At 34.0% G+C, this 18,692-nt stretch overlaps 1 protein-coding gene across 2 annotated transcripts in view; it reads right to left on the bottom strand.

Annotated features, from left to right (window-relative positions):
* USP34 (ubiquitin specific peptidase 34) overlaps nucleotides 1-18,692 on the bottom strand; it is a 205,895-nt gene that overhangs the window by 118,580 nt on the left and 68,623 nt on the right. The window contains exons 11-19 of one of the 2 annotated variants that reach the window (XM_019717506.3): nucleotides 15,306-15,431; nucleotides 14,995-15,124; nucleotides 14,500-14,535; nucleotides 14,010-14,140; nucleotides 13,034-13,644; nucleotides 10,329-10,543; nucleotides 6,863-6,978; nucleotides 6,650-6,777; nucleotides 472-561 (exon numbers count right to left, since the gene is read on the bottom strand). In XM_019717506.3, coding sequence (XP_019573065.3) covers nucleotides 472-561; nucleotides 6,650-6,777; nucleotides 6,863-6,978; nucleotides 10,329-10,543; nucleotides 13,034-13,644; nucleotides 14,010-14,140; nucleotides 14,500-14,535; nucleotides 14,995-15,124; nucleotides 15,306-15,431 — 1,583 coding nt within the window. The remainder of the gene's footprint in view (nucleotides 1-471; nucleotides 562-6,649; nucleotides 6,778-6,862; nucleotides 6,979-10,328; nucleotides 10,544-13,033; nucleotides 13,645-14,009; nucleotides 14,141-14,499; nucleotides 14,536-14,994; nucleotides 15,125-15,305; nucleotides 15,432-18,692) is intronic. The other variant, XM_019717509.3, reaches the window with a different exon arrangement.

Below are 18,692 nucleotides of genomic sequence, written 5' to 3'. Positions count from 1 at the left end.
AATTCTTTAATGTTCACTAAGCGTAAGTTCTCTATAAAGTAGTAGTAGGCTGGTATCAAGGTTAACACTAATGGGATACAATGTCTACAACCAATTCTGAGTACCAAGCAACATTAAAGGCATCCTAAAGTGTTTATTTTAGTGTGGATCTTCTTCAGGAGTTCTTTGTTATAGCCAGATATACTAAAAATCTTCACCCTAAAATTAGAGCATTAATTGCTATTTTTCTCAAACTACAAAGAATACAAAAGTCAGATTTTCCTATTGATGGGGATCTGATGGGGATACAATCTCCATGGGGCTAAGTGGAAGAGAGCATTCTGAGAAATCTAAGAAAACATTTGAACCTCACGAAACTCAAATTTTCCTGGTACAGAATAAAAGCCATTAAGTAAGTTATTCAAAATCTTGTTTGATAACTATGACTTGAAAAAAAATCTTTTAAATGTATTATTTCTTTTGTTTACTTACATTGTAATCCAATGTGTATCATAACTGCTCCCAAATTGCTGAAAAGTACCAAACAGTTTTGGAAGAAGCCGAAGTGAAATTACTACTGATCTGAAACAGCAAAAACAGGTATTTATAGAATCAAATAATTTGAACCACTATCAGTAATTTTAGCTTTTTACAGAAATTCAGCTTTTAAAAACCTTAAATGCATAAGGACTTAATGAACTTTACATATAAGTATCTTACACAAATATTAAATTTTTTTCCTAAAGTATAAACTTATTTTATATTGGGGCAAGAAATCAAGCTTTAAAATTCCAACCCAAGACTTTTAAAGTAAAATACACTATAAATATCTGAATATAAAAGCAAGTGAAGAGCTTTTAAAGGTAATTTTTTTTTCATGAAAGTACATATTAACAAATCAGAATTTAATCCAGGAAAATAGGAAGCAGCCACTTAGGTAAGCTGTCTGGAGCAGGCTTTCTCAAAGATTAAAGTGCACTTGATTCAACTCAGGGAATTTTGTTAAAACGCAAATTCTCATTGAGTAGGTCTGAGGTAGGTTCAGAAATTGTGCATTTCGAATAAGATCACCAGTGATAACTGCTGGTTTGAGGACCACATTCTGAGCAGCAATAATACAGGGAACAGTTTTTCAAACTATACAAATTTGTCATTTTCTCTCTAATTCTCATTTAATATGATCTACATCCAAGCTGAAAAATCACTGCATTAGGAGTCATGTTAATAATGAAAGCACACCACATATAAAGGATCAAAAAAGGGATAGGAAATCACTCAAATTCAAGAAGATCCCAGTATGCCTATCTTCTAAAAGGAATGGGGGATAGGGGAGATATTGACAGAAGTCTTAATAGGCAAGGATGTTGGCTGCATGAGCCTTGAAAAGACAAACTCTAAAGAGACACTGAATTTTTTTGTTTTTAAGCTCAGGAGCCAGTATAGCTTTTTGAAAGAATATTTTTTCAAGTTGGCACCCTATGCACAAGTATATTATACAAGTAAGTCCACCAAAATGCCTACTCTTTGAGAGGGCATCAGGTATATCAGAATAGTGGGTTGAGTGAGAAGGAAACAGTCGTAAATACTGAGTAGCAGAAACTAAAGAGAAGAAAACTTACTATTTCTGAATGAAATCCAAAGTACTTAAATTGGACTACACTGCCCTGTGTGGTATGTCCCCATTCCTATCAGTTTAACTTAATTTTCTTCCAATCTTTCTCTTTGATATCCCTTCAATATATACAAGCACATTCCTGCCTCAGGGCCTTTGCTATTGCCTCTACTTGGAAATGCTCTTTACCTAAGTATATCTATCTGTAGGATTCCTTCCCTCATTTTATTCATGTTTTCTCAACTGTCAACAGAAAGGATGACCATGACAACTCTGTATTAAGTAACACCCTTCCATTGCCCCAAAAACCTCTTTATTCCTTGATTCATTCCCAATTTTTCTTCATTCATGAAAGTACATGTTAACAAATCATGGTGCTTCTGAGAATATTCATTTATTTAATGTTCCTATCATTAAAATATGCTCAACGAGAGCAAAAACTGTCTTATTAAAAATTCCAGCATATGGTGTACACTGAAAATTTACTTAAGTACTAAACCAGCAAAAACTTAAGCAAGGCAAGGTTTTTAAGGAAGAAGGATGAATTTTATAAAATGCTTTGTAACAGTCATGAAGAATGAGGACAGAAAAATAATACCACCAGATGACAACAGAAACAGCATGTTAGTACACAGAATGTTAGAGGATCAAAACTACATTGGTACAGGGCCAGCCCAGTGGCTCAGGTGGTTAGAGCTCCATGCTCCTAACTCCAAAGGCTGACGGTTCGATTCCCACATGGGCCAGTGGGCTCTCAACTACAAGGCTGCCAGTTCAATTCCTCGAGTCCCACAAGGGATGGTGGGCTCCACCCCCTGCAACTAAGATTGAACATGGCACCTTGAGCTGAGCTGCCTCCTGGATGGCTCAGTTGGTTGGAGCATGTTTGGATGATATTTTCCTAACCCTGGACTCCATATTTTAAGAAGACAGATATCTTCTACAAAATTCTATTGTCATTATCAATTATAATATATATCAAAAGTCGACATGAAATCTTGAATATAATAGTCTTTATGGAGGGAAAAACAAAAAAATGAATGGTACACCATTCATTTCTTAATAATCTGAACCTTTATTTATGTAAACAGGATCCTTGACACATGCGATCATTTTATTCAAGAAATCTTTTGGACACAAAGGCAAAAAATTTGAACTCATGGGTTCAAGTACCTACAGTGGATCAATGGCAAAAAACAGCACGTTGGACAGATTCCCAGTCAGAGTGTCAATTCGTTTCTTGGGAGGCCACAGAATTTCAGAGGTGCCTAGGCACCAGATGTGGACCTGCCTTCTAGTAAACATAAACACCAAAAGGACTGATTACAACCAAACTCCTACACTTCTACTCTACACTGGACAGCAATCTTATCTCACTAATCCTTGATACCAAACATCAAGCTGAAAAGCAATGGACTTTTCATGTTGGGACCTACTTTCTGCCCTGTGTTCTTACTTTAGGACAACATTCTGCAGAACAGTCTACTACGTGTGTCTGTGGTAAACTTCCTGCATTGCCGAAATGTTATTATGTGCCTTATAAAACAATCTGCCTACGGATAAATGTACTCAAGGCACATGTTGCACATCATCAGAGAGAGAGATTACACAGGCATTTTTAAAAGGTGTTTACAGTGGTTCCGTATAAATGGTAGACTTATGGGTGATTTATGGTAGACTATAATTTTCTTTTTCTGATCTCTATGCTTCCTGAGAAGTAATAGCCCGTATTACTGTTCAAAAAAAGCTAAGTTCATTTTATAAAATAAACTGGAACATGACCACAGAAAAGCAAAAACAAAAATGCCAACAGGTCTATAAACCATGGCAAGTGAGAAACTGGAAAGAAAATAAAAAGGTTAGCATAGAGAAAATAAAAAGAAACATAAAACCTCCCTTAAATACATAAAAAATTGACATCATCAAGACATAGACCTCTGTGGTTTTCTTGTCAAATGTTAAGAAAGTGCTAAATGAGTTAAGGTTGTACTGGCCCATTTGTTTCAAAAAAAAAAAGGAAGAGTTTTCCTACTAATATTAGCACACTTTTGCAACTTTCTTACTATGATGGTAAACTAAGGCGGCAAGTTTGGAGAAAGGATTCTTCTGTTTAGAACAGGATTTCTCAAACTCTGACATTCTGGGCCAGATAATTCTTTGTTGTGGGGGGCTGTCCTCTGCATTAAAAGATGTTTAATAGCATCCCTGGCTTGTAACAACATTTCCGATCCCAGTTGTTAGTGTAGCAATCAGAAGCATCTCCAGACATTGACATTGTCTGGGGTGGGGTGGGGAGGGACCACCCTCACTGAAAACCACTGGTTTATCAGGAGACCCAGACTAATGATGTTTAAAATATGCTCAAAACTAATTTTCTTTCCAATTTGCAATGATAACTTCAGTAAGTTCAGCTGGTATACACTAGATTTATTGCATATTTCATAGGCTGAAAAAAAATGCCACTATGTTCTAAGTATTTTCACAAATGACTAATGTCTTTTGTAGTAAGACTAGAATAATAATAGCAATCCTCTGAGGAGTAAAGTTTGAGGGCAAAATTAATTTCAACATAACAGTTATATTTACTAGCTAGTCAGTAAATCACTTAGTAACTGATTAGGGTACAGGGATTACCTCAAACAAATGAAAAATGCTCCATCTTTAAATAATTTGGGGGTCGACAAATTCAAGCTTAATAAAAAAAATTAAGACTGACAATTTTCACTCCTACTCAGATTTTTCATTCACATACAGATTTTTCCTACTGTCCCTTTTAAATTTACTTATAAGAGAAATATATGTTCATGATGGAAAAACTGGAAAACAGAAAAGCCAAAAGAAAAAAACAACTCAATCCTACCATAAATAACCATTTTACAGTCTCACATGTTACTTGCAATCTTTTGAATAGATGGACGTGTCAGTACATACCCATATCGTTATATAATCGTTGATAACATGGTATTTCATCTTTCACACGGTTTTTTAAATGAAGTATAACATACATGCAAGAACATATATAAATCTAAGTGACAGTTCAAAATATTCGGAGTTAAACATACCTGTGCAACCAGCACTCCCGTCAAGAACTAAATCTTATTGGCACACCTAAGCCTTCCTCGTGCCCCTTTCCAGTCATGAACAACCCAAGAGTAACCATTATCCCAACTACTAAGTTTTCCTGTTTTTAAACATTCTAAACCTGGAGTAATAGAGATAGATTTAGCTTCTCTCACTCAACATTATGTTTGTGAGATTCATCCATACTATTCTGTGCAGTTGCAGTTCATTTACTGTTATTGCTGTACATTATTTCACTCAACAGTCCGAAATTTGATTTTCCTTCCTACTCTTTTCTGACATTAGGATAGCTCTACAAAGAATATATTTAGTTATTTTGAATAGTGCTATTATGAACATTCTTGAGTGTCTTCTGGTAACCATCTTGATGTATTTCTTTAGAGCCCATATTTAGCAGTGGAATTGTTGGGCCAGGGATATGCAGATGCACATATGAGAAATATAAATTGATATAACCACTTTAAAAAAATGTTCAGTGGTATCATGAAACTTTTTAAAAGACATTATTTTAAAATTAATTGCTATAATACCTATGTAAATGATGAAACATCATTCAGCATTAAAAGCATTCCTTTGAAACAATATATGCCAGAGAGGCAACTGATCCACTAACAGAGGTCTGTTAGTGATTTCCCATACCGGCATTAACAAGCAATTTTTTCATTGTCATTGTTCAAATTATAGCCCTTTAAAAACCAAAAATAGAAAATATTGCACATATTTTTCTCATTCAATTAGGTAAAAAAATATATATATATATTTTGAAGCACTTAAATATTCAGTAAAATTAGACATTTATATCAGGCGTCGGCAGAGGTAAACTAAAAACATTAATATAAATAACATATCCAACTAATACTTGAATTCACTATGCCAGAGAATGAAACATTATCAAAGCAGTATAAGACAAGGAAAACCTAAAATTGTACAATGAAACAGAAATGAAAAATCAAGAAACTTGTAACCATTTGAGACCCGATAAGACTACAAATACGATAGAATTCAAACTAGAGAAAAAACACTAGCCTAATTCTTTATACACTACAGAAGTTAAGACACAAATGATCCGTCCAGATGAAAGAACAATGAATGCCATTATCAAAATGTTTATATTTCAGCTAAAGTTTAACTGATCTTATTTAGCTTCCTTTATAGATAATATGACACAGGTCAAGAACATTTAACTGTGATTTGAACAGAGAGTAATCACCACTATGTTCTCAGAATCAAAAAAGAATACGTATTATTATTATTATTCCTTCGTTTCTGTTGTAGGGGATCAAATCAAGAGTGCCAAGGGGGCCGGCCGGTGGCTCAGGCGGTTAGAGCTCCACGCTCCTAACTCCAAAGGCTGACGGTTCGATTCCCACATGGGCCAGTGGGCTCTCAACCACAAGGTTGCCAGTTCAATTCTTCGAGTCCCGCAAGGGATGGTGGGCTCCACCCCCTGCAACTAAGATTGAACAGGGCACCTTGAGCTGAGCTGCCTCACAGATGGCTCAGTTGGTTGGAGCACATCCTCTCAACCACAAGGTTGCTGGTTTCGACTCATGCAAGGGACGATGTGCTGTGCCCCCTGCAACTAGCAACTGGACCTGGAGCTGAGCTGCGCCCTCCACAACTAAGACTGAAAGGACAACAACTTGAAGCTGAATGGCACCCTCCACAACTAAGATTGAAAGGATAACTTGACTTGGAAAAAAGTCCTGGAAGTACACACTGTTCCCCAATAAAAGTCCTGTTCCCCTTCCCCAGTAAAATCTTTAAAAAACAAAAAAAGTGTGCCAAGAAAGTGCTGAAAATAACAAGACTACATGATAAAATATGAACCCTGGGAGGGAAGTCTTTAAACCTAATATGAAAACCACAAGTATAATAAAAAAAGGGTTGATAATAGTACATTAAATGCTATAAATTCATGACACCTAGGCAATACACAAAATGAACTTTATAAAAATTTTTTAAATTCCTATTTACCTGTTGTTTCCTAAATTTTCAAGGCAACCTTCAATGAATCTCATTCGAATCTGTCTATCCGTAAACCAACATACTAAGGAACAGAGAAGTTTCTCTGCTTCATTTATTAATCCTTCAGAAAGATTAACCTACAAAAAATACATAAAGTTACTGTTTATCCTGATTGCATTACACTGTAATTTTTCAGTCTTTTGGCTCTAGTAAATAACTTACCGCATCATCATCTTGGACTATATCCCACAACAAAGTATTTCCTTTCTTGCAAACGTTATCCAAATTAATGTCTGTCACAGCATTACTGTTAAATTGATGTTTATGAACTGCAGGTCCTGAGGGGGCAAAATATAACACACTATAGAGGAACACAGCTGACTCAAATTTTAACTGAATTTTGCATTCACAAAGTAAACAAATCAAAAGTATACTAAATCTCTTCTTACATCAAAATAAAAATGTAAGATTAGCACAATAGTTGCGTTAAGAATGGCAAAGAATATTGTTTAAGGTTTGAAAAGACTAAAGTGAAAAACGTTTTTTTATAGTCTCTTCACTATTTCTAATTGATTACTTCATGTTTTTCACATGTTAAGAGAACTGTATATAAATACCTGAAACCCAAAATAAGCATAAAGAAGACAATTTATGTGAAATAAGTCTATAGTTAGGAAACATTCCTCTAAATGACCTTCTGGATAGTCCCTTATATTCCTACATTTTAAAAAAAGTGTTTTAATTGAACTGGAGATTATTTACCCAAAACATCCAATTAAATTCAAAGATTCTATTATAATTCAGACTTTCTGAGTACCGGGCTAAATAAATTAGTTCTATTATATTAATAAGGAAAAATGCTTCTTTGTTTTTGTCTTTTTAAACCGCTTTACCATGAAATTTCCTTACTGGATTGTACATACACTGATTTCATTAAAATGAGAATTGTGCAACCATCACTACAATACAGTTTTAGAACCCTTTCACCGCCCAAAAGCATTCACCACCCAAAAGCATACCTAACTAATCCCTGATTCTATTCCCTAGCCCTAGTCTGTTTTTCCATCCCCATAAATTACCCTTTTCTGGAAATTTCATGTTAAATGGAATCATACAGTGTGTAGAGTCTTATGTTTGACTTTTTTCACTTAGCAAAATGTTTTTTGAGGTTCATCCATGTTGAAGCACATATCGGTAGTGTGTTCCTTTTAATTACAGAATAATATTCCACATGTGGAAATACTGCATTTTGTTTACATTCACCAGTTAGTGGACATTTGGATAGTTTCCAATTTTTGGCTAATATGAATAATGCTGCCCTAAACAACTGTGTAACAAGTCGTTGTATGGACATACACTTTCTTTTCTCATAGGTAAATACTTAGGAGTGGAATTACTGAGTCATCAGGTAAATGTACGTTTAACAGGAAGAAAGTGCCAAATTTTTCTAACGTGGCTGTGCCATTTCATTCCCACCAGCAGTGTATTACAGTAAGAGTTCCTGTTCTTCCGCACCCTCCCCAACACATTGCTCTGTAATTTTAACGTTATAAGTACACAATGAAATCTCGTGGTTGTTATTTGCATTTTCCTAATAACTAATGATGTTGAGATGCTTATTAGCCATTTATGTACCTTCATTGGTGAAATAAATCATTTCCCATTTTTTAATTAACATGTCTAAAACTGAGTTGTAAAAGTTCTTATATATTCTAGATACAAGCCCTTTACTAGAAATAGAATTTGCAAATATTTTCTCCTACTCTGTGGCTTGAAATTTTCGCTCTTTTATATTTTTGGTTGGTATTTACTTTTTAAAATTAATTTTATTAAAATATAATTAAATACACAAGATGCAGAACATTTCTATCACCCCAAAAAGTTTCCTTGTGACCTTTTATGATCAATCCCCCACTCCAAATCTCACGTAATCACTGACCAGATTTCAACCACTATAAATTATTTTTAAATATTCTAGAACTGCACATAAATTATATACAGTATGTAATCCTTTCTAGGTTAATTTGCTTAAAATGATGGTTTCTGATATTCATCCATGGTGTTGCATTTTATCAAGTTTTTTCCTTTTTATTGATAAGTAGTATTCCACTCTGAATATACCACAATTTGTTTATCTACCAGTTAATTCCAGTTGAGGCTCTTATGAGTGAAGCAAGTATGAACATTCATGTACACATCTTTTTGTGAGCATGTTTTCATTTCTCTTGGATAAATAACTAGAACAGGAATTACTGGGTCATATGGTAGGTACACGTTTAACTTTATAAGCAACTGATAAAATAGTTCCCCAAGTTGGTTATAGTATTTTATACACTTCAACAGCAACGTATGAGAGTTCTAGTTGCTCTACATCCTTGGCATCGTTCATTATCGTTAGGCCTTAATTTCACCCATTCCAGTAGCTGGGTAGTAGTATCACATTCTGGTTTTAATTTGCATTTTCCAGATGACTACAGATATTGAGCATTTTTTCATGTATTTATTGACCATTTCTATATCTTCTTTTATAATTGACTTTTCAAATCTTTTTCCCATTTCTAAATTGAATTGTCTTACCATGTTGGAAGTTCTTTAGAGTATTAAATACACAGTTAATAAAAGGTAGATTTGGAGAGCATTAATACATTTAATAATTTTGCTCAACTTCTAACTTCATATAGTATTAATAAAAAATATGTACAATACTGAATAAAAGGAAAATGGGTAAAAAATAGAATGGTCAAAATTTAATAATAATGGTGTCAAATTCAAATGACCTCAATCTTAACCTATTCATTTCTCAACAACCAAAATAACACAATTAAAAAACTAGATAACCTTATCTAGATTATGTACAGGTATCAATAAGTTGTTGCCAAGGTCCACAAGTTGTGTCTTCAAGTCTTATCACAAATGACCTTTTAGAATCAATCTAATAGATCAGGTTTAGTTTGCAACATATGACATCCCAAAACCTACTTCCTAGACTAGCACGTGCTGATGATACCTAACCAAGCAAGAGGTGGGGTACAAACTTCTAAATTGCCAATTCTAAAAACATTTTTTTCTCTCTTAATTTTTCTTTCTTCCGTTTTTTCCTACTCTTCTTTTACCTTCTCTAAGCTCCATTCTTCCAAATCTGCTCATATCCTCTTACTATTAGATTTATTCAGTGCAATTAGAACCACCATTTTTCAAACATCTCATCATTCCAGCTGAAAGAAACACTTTGCCCTTTAGCAGTCACCCTCCCTATTTCCCGTCAACTCTCTCGCCCAAGACAACCACTAATCTACGTTCTGTCTCTACAACGTGCCTATTCTAGAAATTTTATATAAATGGAATCATATAATATGTGATCCTGTGTAATCTCCTACTTTTAGATCCTAAGATTTCTGAATATAAAATCTAAAAAAGCTGTGTATTTTCTAAAATACAAAGCTATAATATTTAGACATATTTTTATATTTCCTCTACTGGCTAAATATCTCTTGATGGAACTGCAACTTTTATGTTCATGATGGAGTATTCATAATAATTGCATTCCCTTAGAAAGAAACACTACCATATGAAAGTTACTTGGCAAAAACATTTAAGTATCATAACATTACCATTTGATTTGTTTTAACAATATAAATTATTCTTGTTTTAAAGAAAGTAATATATTTTACTTAATACAGAACCTTACCTTGACTAAGATGTTCATGGTAAATAGATGCTAAATTGGGAAGATGTTGTTGGAGATGAGATGTTAGCTCTGCATGTGAATTAATCTGAACTAGCTCCTCTTCACACCCAGATTCTTCACCATCAAAATCAGCCATATTTTTTTCTGATTTTGCACTGACCTGGGAGCTACTACAACTGACATCATCTGCACTAAGCATATCATCAACCATATGCCTGTAACACAGAAGAGCACAAAGTTACTAATTACATGTTTAAACAGTTTGTGAAGAACGAAAAATATCTCTTGAAACATTTGGCACATTACAACACACTTAAGAACAAAGTTACATTTGCTTTTACTAACAATAGAGAATGTTGAAAGCTTTACAAAAACTAAAAAGCCCACAATATCAGAACTACATTCTTAATTTTACAATATACCCACCTTATCTGGCCCATCAACACACTTCACTAAAACAACTTCAGAGAGAATAAATTTCAGAGAAGACCAGTAAACTTACTGTTATATAATTATTTTATAAACTCAAATCACAATGTGAACCTTAAAATTTGTTTACATTTATTCATATAACTACAAAATCAAATGAGGTAACTAGCAGAAAGATATTTCAATTTAAGGCTACAATCTAAATGTGGTTAATATTAATTGGGGAACTTTGAATTCAATAAACATCTATTAAGCACTCACTTCTAAAACATACCATACTGGGTACCCTAAGGATGTAAAGACAAAAGAATTGAAAAATACATGAAGAAGAAAAGTTCAGGACTGACTCAGAGATTTACTAGTAGTACCACACGCAAAAATTATGGAAACGTGCCAACATAAAAAATTAAATCAGGGGCGACCGGATGGCTCAGTTGGTTAGAGAGCGAGCTCTCACCAACAGGGTTGCTGGTTCAACTCCCACATGGGATGGTGGGCTGCGCCCCCTGCAACAAAAGATTAAAAACGGCAACTGGTCTTGGAGCTGTGCGCCCTCCACAACTAGATTGAAGGATGACTCGGAGCTGACGGGCCCTGGTGAAACACACTGGTCCCCAATATTCCCCACTAAAAATTTTTTTAAATTAAATCATTAGATCTTGTGGGGCAGGAGGTTGATGTGGGTTAGAAGACTAAAAGAGATTTGCAATGTGACAAACTGAATATATTTCTCTCCTCAGTTTTATAAACTAATTGCTTTGTCTTCAGTATAAGTTATCCTAGGGAAAACTTTGAATGTGCTTATCTATGTCAGAACCTAAATTACTGGTTCTCAAACAGAGGTGATTTTGGCCCCCAGGAGGGACATCTGCAATGTCTAGTGCCATTTTTAGTTATCCAAACTTAAGAGATGCTATCATCTAGGGATAGAGGCTAGGGATGCTGCTAAACATTATGCAATACACAGGTCATCGTTCATATTGCTACAAATTAAAAATAAAATTATCTGGCCCAAAATGTCAATGCTGCCAAGGTTGAGAAACATTACCTTAAACTTGGTAAGAATAAAAAGACAAAAAACAAATAAAGTAGTAATATGTATGTCTAGTAATAAAGTAGTAATATATATGTATATGAGTATGTAGTTCTCCCAAACAACCATATTGAATTCTGAAAAGCCTGGTAAATTGTCAAGTCTAAGAAAACTCATCCTGAAAAACCACATACTCATATTTCATCATCAACTCAAATATTACTACTTGTAATAAGAGCAACTACCATTTACTGTGCTCTTATTATATGCCAATCACATTCGCCTATGAAATGCTCACAATAAACTGAGATAGGTACTACTGTTCCTACTTTATAGATGAGAAAATGATGAAAAGAAAAATTAAGTACATAACACTAATCACTTACTATTAAATACTATAGGTATATTTGTGACAGATCACTTACCGTTAAATAATACAGGCATATTTCAGATAATCAAAAAGCTTTCTGCTGACGCTTTATCCTTATTAATATCCTAAAATGATGATGCGTGTAAAATCTCCCCTTTATGATCACACTTGAATAAATTTCCAAAAGCAACCTTATACCTGCTTTTATTTATTCTTTTTTTTTTTTTTTAATTTTATTGGGGAATATTGGGGAACAGTGTGTTTCTCCAGGGCCCATTAGCTCCAAGTCGTTGTCCTTCAATCTAGTTGTGGAGGGCGCAGCACAGCTCCAAGTCCAGTCCCCGTTTTCTATCTTTAGTTGCAGGGGGCGCAGCCCACCATCCTATGCGGGAATCGAACCAGAAACCTTGTTGTTCAAAGCTCGCGCTCTAACCAACTGAGCCATCCTGCCACCCCTACACCTGCAATTATTACAAGGAGTTGAAGATAGATCTGTGTTAATAGCCACTAGTCACAAGTGGCCACTACACACGTAAAAAGTGGCTGGTCTAAACTGAGATGTGATATAAGTATAAAATACACAGTGAATATTGAAGATTTAGTAGAAAAAAAATAATTTTTATACTAATTACATGTGGAGATATTTTAGATAATACTGCTTTAAATAAATTTTATAATTAAAATAAATCTCTCCAATTTCATTTTGCTTTTTAAAATGTGACCACTGGAAAATTAAAAGTTACATATTTGTGACATGCATTTGTAGTTTACATTATATTCCTATTGGACAGCACCAATGCAGAATAGACTGCAACTGAATAAATACAGGCTATAATTACTTCCTTAAAGGAAATAAAAGCTGTTTAGACTTACCCATCATGGTGATGATGATGGTGGTGATGGTGGTGGTGATGCTGTGGACCAATGAACTGCCGACAATTAAATAATTCATTCCCAATGGTCTCACCAAGGAAGTCCCCAGTGCGTGTAATACAAGATTCCTGAGATGCTTGTGCTATATGAGCAGCATTCATTTCCCCTGAAATATCATGTTCTGGATCTTCTGAGTGTGAACAGGCCTCTAGCATTCGTATTCGATTATCTACTGATGGCATTGACTCAGTGTTAAAAACCAGGTCCTTTCCTGTTCCATTGCTTGTTCCACTTCTTTCTGAAGGGCCTTGGGATTCCCCTAAGCAAATGCCTGCTTGACTTTCTAACTTTCTGTTCCGAAGATCTGTACCACAACTGCTTTTAGGAGGATTATGACCATGATCGTCATCTTCATCTTCTTCTTTAAGGGCTTCAATATCTGCAATGTCTTCTGATTGTACCTCACTGCCAGGGCTCCCAGCTGACTGGCTTGCATGGCTAGAATTCACCTCATTGCTAGATCCATCACTATGCCCACTACTGCTACCAGGACCACTGCTTCCATCTTCACCACTGTTGGCAGTTTCATCAGAACTTCCCTGCATGGATTCCTGTATTTAGAAACAAATAGATTTAAATAAATATTTAAGCTAGTAAGAAAAAGCAACATTAAAAGTACATGTTCCTGTATTTAGAAACAAATAGATTTAAATAAATATTTAAACTAGTAAGAAAAAGTAACATTAAGACGCTATTTTTTAAGAGGCTGCCAGAGTCTTTGAAATATTCCTTTGAACAATACAAAATGGAATTAAAAGCTCAAAGAAAAGGACCTCAATAATACTACTTTACTTAAAAGAGAGATTATACCTGAGCATAGATCATATTTATATTCCCAGTTCAAAGAATAAACATGGCAGAAACCCAAAAATCAATTTGGGTCGGGGGTGGCAGGGGAGGACAACTATTTTCATACCTCTGTGTCTGAAAGACGCTGTTGCACATGTTTGGTTCTATTAATAAGTTGCTCATCCATTTCAATGTCACTGCCTCCACTTTGATGGGTATCACTGTTATCACTGCTTTGAGGACTAGCTGCAGGTGACCCTATATTAAATAGATTTTTTTGTTTTACTTCTAATGTTTATTAACATGGATCTATCAGAATGATATAGTCCGTTGAATCTTTAACAAAGCTTTATGCCAAGTAGCTAAAATATGATCGGTAAATATATTAACATTTGCCAATTAATTCTAAAGAGGACATACATGATTTCAGTTAAGTCAAGATACTAATGATTTCAACAAGAAGGCTAAGTAAGCTGGATAACTACTTAAGGGTTTACATCTTCTGTTCAAAATTAACTTTATGACTCTGATATAAATACATAAAATTAATGAACTCTAATGATGATCAATACAAAAGTATAAGTCATCTTGCCATGCATTTCTAAGACTCAACTTACAAGGTGATGGAGCTGCTCTTCTGAGCTCTTCTTCTTCTGAAGAAAAAGGAAAAAACAGGAGGGAAATATTCTAAATGACTTAACTTCTTAGGGAAAGCATATCAGTTGTTCTTATTACATAATAAGATACAGGCAGGGAAATCTGCAATTATGCAAGTCCCACCACCTGCAGCAGTAGTTGTGGGTGCCTGCACAAAAAAGCCTAAGAGAAGAGTAGTATATGATGTCAGGAGACAAAAACTGGGGTAAAGTTGATAAAGTTTTAGAAAGTCCTGGAAAGCTATATACATGTAAAAGCACATATAAAAATACATGAAATGATAGCCAAAAAAGACGAGCTAACCCCAATTTATTAACCTTTTCATAAACACTACAGCATCCATCTCAAACTTATTTTGAAATTAAGGTTGACCTGAAATTACTTAGACATTACTTCAAATTTAAGTTATAAACGTAGGGCAATTTACTTCAAAAAATACATTACACTTTACTAACCTTTCTTATTTCCAATGGGAAGATTTGTATTTAATAAAGATGCAAAAGAACTCTGTTTAGATAGCTGAGCCTTAGCTGCTAGTGCGTTATTCCATAATGCTTTAATTAACATCGATGCCAAGTACAACGTCTTAAAAAAAAAAAAAAGAAAGGTTGAAATTATAGGTTTTAGGCAACATCATAACAAATTTAACATCTTTCTGCCTAACTGAAATGCTAACAATAATAAACTACAAGTTAAATTATGTGAATCACCAATAAATTTTCGCATTATAAAAAAAATAACTAGCATTATGTTTTGAATGAATTACCTGTTCAGTATGAACACTTGGCTCAAGAGCTGAGACGAGATTAAGGAGATGTCTAAGTGGTACTGGATCCAAATTCTTGATGAGTGAAGGAAATAAGTCATGTATATACCGACTACAATGTTTCAACTACAAAATAAAGGTAGAGACAATAGTCAAAAATAATTACAATACATAAATAAACTGGTAGCAAAAAAGTTGCGAAGTTTTTTTTTTAATTAATTCACATAGTTTTAAAAGCCAAAAAAAAAAAGCCAATGTGGCTGGTTCACTAATATTTTTTAATGTCAGTAAAGTGCTAATTATCAAATATCATAAATGGCAGTACATAAAATTATGAAAATATTCTGCTTAAGCAGAACTTTATCTTAGCTAAACAAACGACAAGCTTAATTTTCTAACCATAAGAGGAAGGCTGCAATAAATACAGTTTCTGGAATCTAAGTATAAAGAAGATTCCAATTAAATGTATGTACATATCATTAATATAAAAACAAATTAAATAAATTAAAATGTTGGCAATTACAATTAAAATAATAAATTACAATTAGGAGAAAAATCAATTAAGTACTGTTTCAGAAAAAGTATATTTATAAAAATATGACTAAATATTACAATGTTATGTAAATTAATCTTTATAGCCATAAAGCTGCTAACTGTTAAATCAAGATACAGCAACAAACATGACGAGGCCAGTAACTCAATTAGAGAGCTCCAAACAGTTAAAAGTTGAGATAGCCTACTTATATTCAATACATAGAAGTCTGTAAGGAGGGTAGATTATCTAAAACTAAATTTCAATTTTCAGGTGTAAATCATATGAACTCTCTTTTACTGCTTCCCTTATCAAGGTAAATACACAACTTAATTTTGAAAGAGGTGAAATAAAAGGAATAAAATAACATTCAAGAAATCCCTCTATATTGGGGCAATTTCTTACAAACTGTATCATTTACTTCAACATTATTACTTAATTCAACACCACTAATTATCCACTAAAGAACTGCAGCATTTCCAAAAACATTTGATTTCAAGAAGAAATAAATCAATTATAACTATACCATTGTAATAGGTCATAATCTAAGCATGTTAATTTTAATATAGTATTAACATTATAATTAGACTATACAGTTTGTATTTGCTTTTTGCCAACAAGTAATCAATAGATTATACTCTTCCTAATTAAAATGTGATAAAAACATAGTACATGATAAATTTCTGACTTGCTGCCAATTTAATCATTAATAAAATAGGATTTCTGTAATAGGTTTAATTTTCATAATGAAATACCTTATTGGTTATCTTTGAAGTTAATTATGTATTCCTGTCACTGAGGCAAAAAAAAAACATGACGCTATTTTAGAGGTGTACATTATGAAAGCAAATTCAAAAACTAGTACAGAAAAAAATATTAAGATTGCATGCCTTGAGCTCCTGGTAAAGATGACAATATAAAGCTAGTTCACAGATGATTCTTCACTGATCAAATAGAAAAGAGAGGAAAAGAATGTCAGGGAAAATGGCAGAGTAGGAACTGCCAGGAATCCGTATGTGCACCTATACAACAATTGTAATAGCAGAAACTATGCAGTGTAACTATTCCGAAACTCTGGAGTCAATGTGAACTCTTGCATTTCCAAGGGAAAGTAGCTGGTAAATTGCAGTTACTATCAGCCAATTCCAGCCCTCAGTGTGATAGCAGTTACAGATTCCCTACTCCCTGACCTTGGCAGGCAGGCAGCTGTGAAAACAGCAATATGTGATTCTGGCGCGGTCTGCTGGAGTGAGAGTGAGCAACGATAATGTCCTTCAAATAACAAATTTCTATGTTCTGACTGCAGACTGCTACATGTGATTGGTAAGGTGCAGGCACAGAGGCTGGCTGCCAGGCACAGAGGCTGGCTGCTAGCGTGACTACCAGGAGATTTAAAGTTTTATTGAACTATTTATGTGGGGGAAATTAGGAAGGCACTGCACATTCCAAAGGAAAGACACAGGCTCGGAAAAGACCTGAGAAGATCATAAGCCTTCACATTAGGCTTAACACAGAAACACCTTAAAACAATCAAAAAAAGAGCAAACTCTAAGGAAGGGGGACAATCTCGTTTCCAGAGTTACCACGTTACAAAATTAAAATGTCCATTTTCAACAACAAAAAAACAAACAAACTCCGTAAGATATACAAAGAAATATGAATGTATGGCCTATTCAAATGAATAAATCAACAGAAATGTACTGAAATAAACCCACCCATTGAACTTACTGGACAAAGATCTTTAAAAACCTATCTAAAGATGTTAAAGACAAAGGAAGAAAAGGACAAAGACAGAAAAACAATGCCTGAATAAAATCAGAATACCATTAAAAGGCAGAAATTATAAAAAGGAGCCACAAAGAAATTAGAAAGCTGAAAAGTAAAATAATTAAAATGAAAAATACACTAGAGGGTTCAAAGGCAGATGTGAACAAGCAAACCTGAAAATAGGACAACTGAAATTATTGATTCTAAGGAACAGAAAGAAAAAAGAATGAAGAAAAGTGAACAGAGTCTAAGGGACCTGTGTGACACCACCAATCCTACTAATGTACTCATTCCCAGAAAAAGAGAAAGATACACAAAGTATAGTTAAAGAAATAGCAGGAAATGCCCCAATTTGATGAAAGACATGAATCTAAAAATCCAAGAAGTTTAACAAATTCCAAGTAGGATAAACTCAGAGATCTACACCAAGACATATTATACTCAAACTGTCAAAAGCCAAAGACAATGAAATAATCCTGAAAGCAGCAATAAATATGCAACTCACCACATACATATACTCAGTAAGATTATCAATCAATTTCTAATCAGAAATCTTGGAAGCCAGGGGAAGTGGGTTGATATAGTCAAAGGGTTAAAAAAATTTTCAACTGAGAATTCTGTAATTGGCAAAATGTCATTAAAAAAATGAGGGAGGACACATCCCCAGATAAACAGAAGCTGAAGTAGTTCACTATAACTAGACCTGCCCTGCAAGAAATGCTAAAAGAAGTCCTTCAGAATGAAATAAAAGAAAGGTAGACCAGTGAAGAAATTAAGATCTCTAATAAAGGTAAATATATAAACAATTAAAAGTTAGTATTATTGTAGTTTTTATTTGTAACCCCACTTTTTATTTCCTACATGAGTGAAAAGACAAATGCCAAATAATAAGTTATCATTAACCTAGGTAATTGGGCACAAAATGTACTAAGTTGCCATCTGTGATATCAAAAACAAAAACAAAGGGATGGAGCTGTATAGGAAGAGAGTTTTTGTATGGTATTTAAATTGGCATAAATTCAAATTAGATCATTAGAACTTCAAAATGTTAAATATAATTTCCATGTTAAACACAAAACAGCTATAGA

Source organism: Rhinolophus sinicus, chromosome 2, assembly GCF_057876585.1.
Source record: "Rhinolophus sinicus isolate RSI-liver-muscle chromosome 2, RSI-T2T, whole genome shotgun sequence".
In the NCBI taxonomy this organism is placed as follows: Eukaryota; Metazoa; Chordata; class Mammalia; order Chiroptera; family Rhinolophidae; genus Rhinolophus; species Rhinolophus sinicus.
Note: the sequence above shows the minus strand (reverse complement) of the source record. Positions and strands in the feature narration are given on the sequence as shown.